Below are 10,361 nucleotides of genomic sequence, written 5' to 3' on the forward strand. Positions count from 1 at the left end.
ATCGGATATTGTTTTGAGTCAGCTAAAAATAAGAAATGAATGTGAATAGAATCTATTTTGTTATTTAAAGCTGAGTAGTTACATTTAAATATTAAAATGTAACCTTGATAACTTAAAATACCATTTGTTTTATGGATTTTCGAATACCATGTGATTTTTTTATTGTCAGTATGCAAGGTTTTAGACCAAAACTGAAAGTTTGAAAAACTTGGAATGATTAATTCCAAATTCAATTTTTTTTATTACTTCACTATTTGTCAATTTTCTTATTAGTGGGGTATATAAGGTAGTACTGAAAGGACGAAACGTGATATACTAATTTTGGTTCCTGCAGTTTGTACGTGATCTCAATCCAGAAATTATAGTTCTTTTTAAAATTAAATAAAAGACATAAAGCAACAAAAAAAACTGGTCATTTTATAATTAGCGATAACTTTTCCTAAAATATTTTAATTTTGGCACAACTAAGGCGTTTTTAAATAATACACACCTCTCATAAATCGATACTTTTTTTATTCATCCTGTGTTAAGGTAAATATGCAGTCTTTCTAAGTTCTTTTTATGAATAAATAATTTAATCCTTGCTTATATGAATCATAATAAATTGAGTTCAATTTTTTAAAAGCGTAAGCCTTATTTAACTCTGCATCTTTCTTTAGAAGAAAGGGGCTGCATGGACACTTGGAATACATACCAAAATATCACTGCTGCTTTTTGTGTATTGGCTGATAGTCCAATACCCAAAACTGAAAAAATGCATGTTGAAATCATTGGAAAGGCTTATAGTTTTGCTATGTGACTTTACTAGCAGTGATAAATGTGTCAATAATGCAAGAGAACATGTAAAAATGATAAGGTATACTAAGTGCTACGTAAACTAAAAAGTTGAATTAAGCAAATAATTAACTATAGAAGTGGGTATACCATAGTTTCGGTTGTCTGTACAAGAACCTTCCTCAGAAGAAGGGTTTCTTTAAATTAAGATTAAGAGTTAAATTTTTCTTTACAATTTTTTAAAAAAAATTATGATTTGCATACTGTATATTAGCGTCTTTCAAAACTTTGTAAGTTTGCTAAAAACGAAAGAATTATTTCAATATACATTTTCGAAATCTGGAAAATAATAACGTATTTCGACGAATTTTAGGAAGAACTAAAAAAAAAAACACTAGATTTAGGATATTTTTATAAATAATGCAAGTAAGATCATAGATTAAATCAAAACTTTTATTAATGTCTTGTAATAAACCATCAGTAAATATTTTTAATATTTAAGAAATTGAAGTTAAAATAAATAAAAAAAATTCATTCCTAATTATGAAATCAAAAGAAAATCAATCAAAATACACCAATTTTTCAACAAATAGTCTCAAAATTATTTGAGATAAATTATTGCTTAGTATCTATCATTTAAATATGCTTCAGAAAGGGTCAATTCGGCATCCTTCGACCGGTGCAACATTTCGGCCATTTGTAGGGGTAGAGGAAGGTGTTTTGCATTTGTTTCCACAATTTTCTCTGCAGCATAATTCGCCTCTGGGACAATCATCATTTGAACAGCAGCGGTTGATTGATCTAATACAAACAATGGTCTCTCTTGTTGGGCAATGACCTGCAAATGAATAGACGAATTTTGAATGGGAATAAGAAACTCAACACTCTCAGGGATCACTGGAGGGAGCTATAGTGATATAGTTTAATTACGAGGTTATCTGATCTAGCGGTCGATTAGGGGATGATGAATGAATACTCATGCCATTCAATTGCAGATTAAATGACTGAAAATTTGTATATGTGGCGTAACTACCACTACAAATATTAAATACCAATTCACTAGTATATAAGACAGGTTAACTTGATTTTAACTTAAGGTACCTATAGATAGAAGAAGGTTGACATAGTCGATAATTACATCCCATTAATGATGACCTCCGGCCGGACGTGATATGTACTCGCCAACACCGATGAATGGTTCACGTTAAATGGTTGATTTGGTCATAAATTAGTGCTTAAAAATCCGGTTAAGTAAATACAAATCTCCCGACCAAAAAATAAGAAAAATAATGAGTGTTAAAATGAAATAATTAAATATACAGCATAATTAAATAATTCAACTAGTAGCATACCTTCATCGAATTCAATCAAAGATTAAATTCTAGAAAGGGAATAGTGTGGCGATATACATACAAATATAAAATATCAATTTACTGGTATATAAGACACGTTAACTTAATTTAATATTGAGGTACCTTTTGATAGATGAAGATAGTCGTTCACTAAATCCCCTTATATACACGCTCGGAATGCCATTTGTAGTTACAATATTTTAAATTTTCCTAACAGATTATACGTGTTATTTGCTTTCTTATTCCAGCATATTTTTTCAATTATTATCTTTTCTTTACCAATAATTATTTAAAAAAAAAAAATTGAAGGTGGAGCTCCGTGGTGGATGAAGATTAAAACTAACTAATTTCGAAATAAAGTTGTTAATCTAGCCAAGTGTCATAAAGCATATCCTTTTCATTAAATTATGTAAAATTTTGATTTTGTCAAAATGAAATAAATCATTTAAGAAACGGGGAACTTTTCCCCCCCTCCTTTTTATTTATTGTTATTGAAGGGATAAGATAATTATAGAATGTTCGGAAGTCGATGATCAAAGACGTCTGACATAACTTTTGCTCACGTTACTCGTTCACTTTCCAAAACAATAATTGACATAAATAATTGATATAATATTAATATATATTTTAAGTAATAAACACATGGTGTTACATAATCGCCACTTTTCATATGCATTTTTTAAATCCTTGACACAATTGAAGTGTAACAAATATACACAATAGATGACATATGTAAACGCTTGACGAAACAAAAATGGTATCAAAATGTGTGGAATCACCAGTGGGGAAGGTGAGACAAAATAAATTTGAAAACGGTTGGATTGTCTGATGATGCTTGAGGTATCTCTAAGAATTGCTTTTTCAATTGCGTTCAACTTCTTCGGTGACCAAGGGATTTTGATGTTTACAGTTCCGATCAATAGTGATTAGTTAGATTTATTTAATTTTATTATTTAATTTTTCTTCACTTCAATACTAATTTGATACTCCAAATGAGTTGACTTTTGTTATTTTATTTTCGACAAGGATTTTAAAAACACATACTAAACGCAGTCATTTCGGAACACTATTTCCGTAGTACTTAGTTCGAAATAACGATCCAGAGTTTCAACCCTTGTTATTTTTTAATCCCATATTTTTCTTCGTAAGTGCAGGACTAATTAAACAAATCAAAAACGTCTAGACTTTACTGTATTCGCTTACCCAAAGATGAAAATAAATTTATTTGCAAAATATAGTATAGGCATACATCTCTTATTTTTTTTTTATAGATTAATTTTGAAAATGATCCGGATATATTTAAATGGTATATAAATACTTACATCATTTTAAACAACTTAATTTTGTATAACGAAAATATCCAAAATTTAAACTAAAAAGACTCAAATGTCTTCGAGAAAGGAAAATTCGACCGGTAACATCCCTTCAGCTTTTAATCGAGTTTTAAATTATGTCAATAAAAAATACGTTGAAGAAAATTGGCTTCAGCTGTGGTAAACTTAACGTTACCTTTTCCCCAGACCGCATGACGGATCGCGGGTAGCGACTTTACACATTGTCGACTCCCGGGCACCTCCACTCGCCGCGGTTTTATTTGACAACTGTTTCCCCGCCTTATGTGGTAACCCTCACTGAGAGGCAACCCTACGCTCGCCTCAATACAGCACTCGCAAAAGTCATAAACGAATCTTCGCGCTCATGAATATTTTTAAAAGTTGCTTGTTGAATTAAGTTCAAATTTTATCCTCGTTTAAGACTAGAAAAATTCAAATAGCGAGAACAAAATACTTCGTCCTTCTATAAAAAAAAGAGGAAGAAAAATTTACATACACGCAATTATTTCAGTTAATTACATAAATATTTCAGTTCAAATAAATTTTCAAATAGAAACTATTCCTGTAAATTAAATAAAAATCTGGAGTAATGAAATATTTATATCTTCAGAATAATCAATTTCTTTTGAATACCTTAATTAATAAACAAAGTTTTAAAAAAATAATCCCCTATATAAATCATCACATTATTAAGTGTTCATATTTTTAAAGATAAAAGTATTAAAAAAATTTTTTTACGCAGTTTGAAAAATAATAATTTTTATTTCCTTCATTTTTACCTGGTTTTTTCAATTATTTCTATTTTAGAAAAAATATATATTCTTCAAAATGCTTACAATATCTTAAAAAAAATTGCGTATATTTTATACTGAACAGCTTTTGATTGACAATATTTTCTTCATAAGAGAGTCTTCAAAAAAATTTGAAAATATTTTTTATTAAATTTGTTGAAATATTTTCTGTAAAATGCGTGCTATTATGAAAACAAGGAGAAAAAATATTTATAGTAAAGCCGCGACATAAAGAAACAATTCTATGGCATATTCACTACTATTTTCGTATAGTTAATTTATTTTTTATAACATCAAATCATATTTATTAAAACTTAAAATTGTGGCTGCTTAACTTTTTTTAATGTTTCTTAAATTTGTCAGGAAAATTTCCGATATTTTCCATTTTTCTTGCTTCTATCACTATTATTTGTATATATCTGAAATTACTCATCTTCGTTTTTATTGTTTCCTAATTAATTTTATCATATATTTTGATATATATATTTAGCCTTTCATTCTATGCTTCATTAATTTCATAACTTATCCATCTTGTTACTTTTTATTTATAATTTTATAACAACTTTAGCTTATTAGATTCTGTAACTCAACAATTGGTCTATATATTTTATAATTTTTTTATTCAATTTTTGAGCTTCTAAATAAGATATGGAAAAAATACTATGAAAATTACTACATTTATTGTCAATCAAAAAAGAGACTTTTTTTTCCTCCTAATTACGAAAACACGTTTACTAACTTAAGGTAACGTAATTTAACACCATTCATCTATTTTAATAAGAACGATTCAGAGAAAAGCAGGAACAGAAAAAATGAGATGTGTATTTTAATTTATATTCTGCTTCAAAAATGAGACAAAAGAGACTCAGAAAACTTTTCTGTTATTATTTAATAGTATTCATTAGTCTTTAAAATTCCAAAAGAATTTTTTAGTTGCTCGAATCATATAATAGTCTCATTTGTAACAACTTGTTTTTTTTTAAATTTTTTTTTTTACACAATAGCTTTTATTGTATGTAATTTGCATTAAAAGTTCAAACATTTATTCTTAGATTTTCATGCATTCTGTGTGTCCGAAAACTGTATGACCTATTTTATTTTAACTGTCCCTTGCAGAATGGTAATAATTGTTTCTTATTTGGTAATAAAAATCTTACTTTTGCTGAGATAACTGATCGCAAGAGTTTTGTTTTATTATCATAACATCGATTAATTGTTTTAGAGAAAAGTGTAAGTCCTCAGCCTTTCAACCCAATTGCTTTAAAACGTCTTTCTTTATTTAAAGTAAATTGCTAAATTTAAAAATTGTTAAGATTCTCTTATTTGACTCAATATCTTGTCTTTAATGAATCAGAAATAAATAAACAGATTGCCCTTAAATTGTTGTACAGTTATGATATGAGAATGTCAAAGTTGATGGTTACTGTTTACATTATATTTTTATTTTACAAATCATAAAAAGTTTTCGTTAATCGAAATAGTGTTCCCCTCATAAATATACTTTAACTGCGACAAATTTTTAAGTCTTGACGACCAAAGCTGTGGAATTGGCTAATACGTATAAAGGAATTTATGGTTTGGGACATAACATTTACAAAAAAGTGGTAAATCTAAGTGCGATTGTTCGGACGCAAATATTATTGGCACTGCAAATGGGAATCATCACATCAAATTTAATCATAGATATCAGTGTCAGAGAAGTAGAAAAGAATAAGTTTAGGTATAAAGCTGACAGCAACAATTTCCTCATCATTACACGTATATAAAAAGAAAATGCTTTAAACTCATAAATTGTGTAGTTACTTAAATTAAAGGTTTTAAAAACTAAACAATTAGGTACAAAACCCTGCTGCATTATTGAATATTGCGTCCACATACTTGGTAAAGACACCATAAATTATTTGAAATAAATTTATAAAAATAATTAAAAAGCTATACCCTATACTCATATATCCTACACCCACAACAAAGCTTTATCCTAAAAAGGAAATAAAAAAGTAAGAAATAAATATGTGTTTCAGGAAGTCCGAATAAAAAGAGGATGATAATACACAAAATTTTTTAAAGCAGCTAAATTTATTCACCCCTCATGTTCACTCATGCGTTTTTTAAATCGTATGTTGCAAGTGAAACATGCGCGAATTAGTATTCGAAGATTTTCGCGAGAAAATTTGAAACCCGACTTGGCGAATGTAACATTGGCGAATTTCAAAATACGGTGCCAAAGAAGTGCCCGGGAGTCGACAATGTGTAAAGTCGCTACCGGGTACCAAAAAGTGCCATTTACTGGCATTTGAAGGGAGAATTATTGACCCAAGTAGCAATCTTCAGCAAGAGACTGTCGTCATTTTAATTGAAAAATCTTCAAAGTGGTTGCTTTTCGATAATAGAGTGCATATCATGAATAGCCTGCCCTTTATCATGTCCGCAATCTCCAAGAAAACTTAAAGGGCTATCTTTAGTAAGACTGCATATAAAAAAAAAAAAAAAAAAGAAGAAGAAGAAGAAGAAGCTGTTTTAGTCAGTGGCAGAATTGAAATTTGACACCATTGAAACCTGACATATTATTGATAATATTGACCTTCATGGTTTAGTCACTACTACGCAACAACGTACATTTCAATTGAAATATAAACATGACGTATATATTACCAGTAATCGGAAGTGGCTTTTTTCGATCGATAGGACCCATTATTTCCTCCTTTTTTATTTATTCGATATTTTTTCCTTATCCAGATACAACTGGAGCTGAAGAGTTACTCCTTGTAAATATGTGGTTTATACGACTTCCTTAATATATATGTTAGATTCTCATAGGTTTTCTTAGCTTTCAGTTATAGCACAAAATAAAGGTAGCTTTATTTAAGTGGGAAGCATTCTTAGATGTTGATGATCTAAATGATTCCGAACATGACTTTAAAATTATTAAAAAAGTCTCCTTAAAGTTAAAAATCCCTTATAAACAAGGCTTTCAGTCTTAAAACGACACTCCTTAATCTTATCCATAGATTACAAAAGGCAGCAAACGAGAGGAAAACTGTATTGATACTTTTATTAGTTAATATATAAATTCATTAAAAGATGTACAAAAGAAAAAGTTAAATTATTAAAAAGTTTCATGTATAGATTTACAAAATACCACAGAAAAATGTACAAGAAATGCTCTAAAATTCAAAAGAAAATATGAACTAAAAGATGAAAAATATCCCAACAATCTGAAAAAGTGTCCTATAGTATTTAAAAAAGGCACTATAAAAGAGAAAAAATTTATCCAAGAATGCAAAATTAAAGATAATATTAATAAAATAACAATAATATGTAAGTGTCATGAAAATTCGGTCTTTATAATGACACAAGTATCAACAAAAATGTCTTACTGGTTTAAAATAAGAGAAGATTTAAAATTTTAGCAGATTTAATTTTTCACTAACATTTTAAAAATAATTGAAGTAAAATGTAATGGAGAAAGTTGAACTTTACTTACTCGAATTAACGGTGCATAATGCTATTAAGAAAACTGCTATTAATATTAACTTCTTCATTTTTCTATAGATAAAGTAAGATAATAAATAAATATTAGAAATTATGCTAAACGACAGCACAATACGATACTATTCCATCCAATATAATTGACTCTCTTACTTTTAATGAAAAAGAAATTTTATTGCCTTTAAAATACTGATTATCTAAGCACGTCACATGCTTATCTTTTTGCGCACTTGACCTTGGAAAAACCCAAATAACTTTCTAAAATCAATATTTCAAAAATATAATATTTGAAACAATATTCCTTCGGTTCCATGAGTTAGGATTTCTTTTGCGAACTACTTATGATTTTTGGGATCTCTAACATTGTTTTTACTCATTTAATAATCCATTATTTATTTAATATTTTCTGAATTTGATGACATTATTTAAGTAAAAAGCCAATAAAAAAAGAAATAGCAAAATTTAAATAAATATATATTCTTTCTAATAACAATATATTACTGCAAGAAAATGTGAAAACGTAAAGGAATTACAAAAAATAAGGATTTAGAAATAATTGCCTCAGAATTTAACATCAAACTTAAAATAAAATAGCCAAATTCAAGAATAAAGAAATATTTTTCGCTGATGACCATTCTTTCAGCTTATTGTAATTCTTTTCTAAAAACCATAATTTAGCTTACGCACACTACAGAAACTATAAAACTGAGAACCACTGCAGACCTGTGAATTCAGCTGCTTAATATTAAAATCAGGCTTTTAGACTCTTTATGACAAAACAAAGAAAAAATTTACTCTAATTTTACTCGCAGTCTTTTTTTTTTATTAGTATATTAACCGTTGCTTATGAAATATATTTATGAAGTCGGGGTTCAGCCAAAAGAAGATCGATTCCGTAACAGAGATGGGGACCACTGTTCTAACGAACATTTCATTCACATTTCGAGAATTAAAAGTTTGTTTTTTAGTGCAGTAGGCATTTCCTAATCCAAAAATATGACTGTTTTAAGCTAACCAAAATTAGTCGCAATATTGGGGATTTTATTCGAAAATAACGAAATTTTGAAGTAATATTTCTGACAGAAGATATTATTTGATTTGAATAAAAATTATATCTGTAATGTTTATGAGGACTGGTCACTATAATTATAAAACTACATTTATATTATATACATATATTTATTATTTTTTTAATAATTGCCACTTTTGCTGGGTTGTATATTATGATTCAAAAAAAGCTCTGAATGAAAGAAATGATAACATTTCTTCCATACAAGGATCACATCACTTTACACATTTTAGGATCACACATGAAATTCCATTTCTTTCCTCATTTAAGTTTAAAAATGTATCGAAATATATTGCCGTTTTTTTTTCGTTCTCAACAGAATGAAAAATGACTTAAACTGGATTATATAGCTCCTCGTGGTTTGATCATCATTAGTTAGGCTTTTGCAATTTAGAGAACTTATTTTTGCAGCTTATTACTTCGTTTATGTTGTAATTTTTTATTACTTTACCACCAGGAAGAAACAAATTCAGCCTCTGTTCAGGGGTTGCTTTAGCCTCTTCCTTGTATATATTCTTTTATTACATTTTGAATTTAATCGGATAATGTCAATTAATATATTTGTTTATAATGTTAATCAGAATTTGTTATTTAGTAATCTCTACAGAAAAATTCAGAGACTGAAACTAAAGAAAGTAGGTCAATGAAATCTTTAATTAAATTATAACAGCAGAGAATATCAGTTTTCAAATCATTGTTTCTATTGTAAAGTTTATTACTGATCATTTCAATTTGAGCTCTAAGGTATACATGTTTGTACAACAATTTAATTTAAGCAATATTAAATAGTAACATCCATAATATAATTTGAGGGAATTGGTCTATTAGTTATTGAGAAATAAAAATTTGAAGTTACAACTTCTTTGAGATGGTAAAATACTCACAAGCGAAATTAACACAAAGGAGTTCAATTTTTGACAGACTATTGGAGCAATACATTCCAAATTTCGGCTACCTCCCATATTTTGAGGATCAAAAATATATTATGTTGAGATTTAGTGTCTCAAATTAAAATGCCAAGTTCAAAAACATTCGACTTCATTTTACATAATTAGGTAAAAAAATTTAGGACGTGTGCTCCTACCAATGTTTTAATTTACTTTATGTTTTTTTAAACTAAAACTGACAACTGTTTAAATACCTCAATATAATCAATGAGATTTCGTATATTTTTAAATCATAGAGATTTTTTTTAACACAGGAAAACTAGATTTAATATTTTATTAAGTGGTGATGCACGCAAAAGAATCTTTCAGTAAATTGACTTTTCAGAAGATTTTTTTTCTAACCTTAAGGTTTCATATTTATCGTCTGTTACGGTTTTCCTTTTTGTTCTCATTTACGTTTTTGAATCAAGTAAAAACTTCTAGCACGATCGAGTTTTTTATACTTTGATATTGGCTTTATGTAGTCATCATCAATATTTATGCTATTAAAATATTATTCTATTCTATCTTGTCAATTAAGACAAATGCTTATCTGGAAATGCAATTGGGGATTGATTTTACTTCCTATTTAAGTTCCTAAGCAAATAAAATCAAACCAAACTTTT

At 28.0% G+C, this 10,361-nt stretch overlaps 1 protein-coding gene across 1 annotated transcript; it reads right to left on the reverse strand.

Moving 5' to 3' along the window:
• Positions 1-1,206: 1,206 nt before the first annotated feature.
• On the reverse strand, positions 1,207-7,920 carry LOC147807218 (U15-lycotoxin-Ls1e-like). Its single transcript, XM_087167972.1, has 2 exons — positions 7,736-7,920; positions 1,207-1,612 (listed from the first exon to the last, which is right to left on the reverse strand). Exons 1-2 carry the CDS (start codon positions 7,791-7,793, stop codon positions 1,422-1,424), a joined length of 249 nt encoding a protein of 82 aa, XP_087024098.1. The 5' UTR covers positions 7,794-7,920; the 3' UTR covers positions 1,207-1,421.
• Between the last annotated feature and the right edge of the window lie 2,441 nt (positions 7,921-10,361).

This window comes from Parasteatoda tepidariorum, chromosome 7 (genome assembly GCF_982258835.1).
Source record: "Parasteatoda tepidariorum strain Cologne lab strain chromosome 7, Ptep-v5.0, whole genome shotgun sequence".
Classification (NCBI taxonomy): domain Eukaryota; kingdom Metazoa; phylum Arthropoda; class Arachnida; order Araneae; family Theridiidae; genus Parasteatoda; species Parasteatoda tepidariorum.

Coding starts and splice junctions, on each gene's coding strand:
- LOC147807218 (XM_087167972.1), bottom strand. CDS start 7,793: ATGAAGAAGTTAATATTAATAGCAGTTTTCTTAATAGCATTATGCACC. Junction 1,613..7,735: donor ATTATGCACCGTTAATTCGA/GTAAGTAAAGTT, acceptor ATTCATTTGCAG/GTCATTGCCCAACAAGAGAG.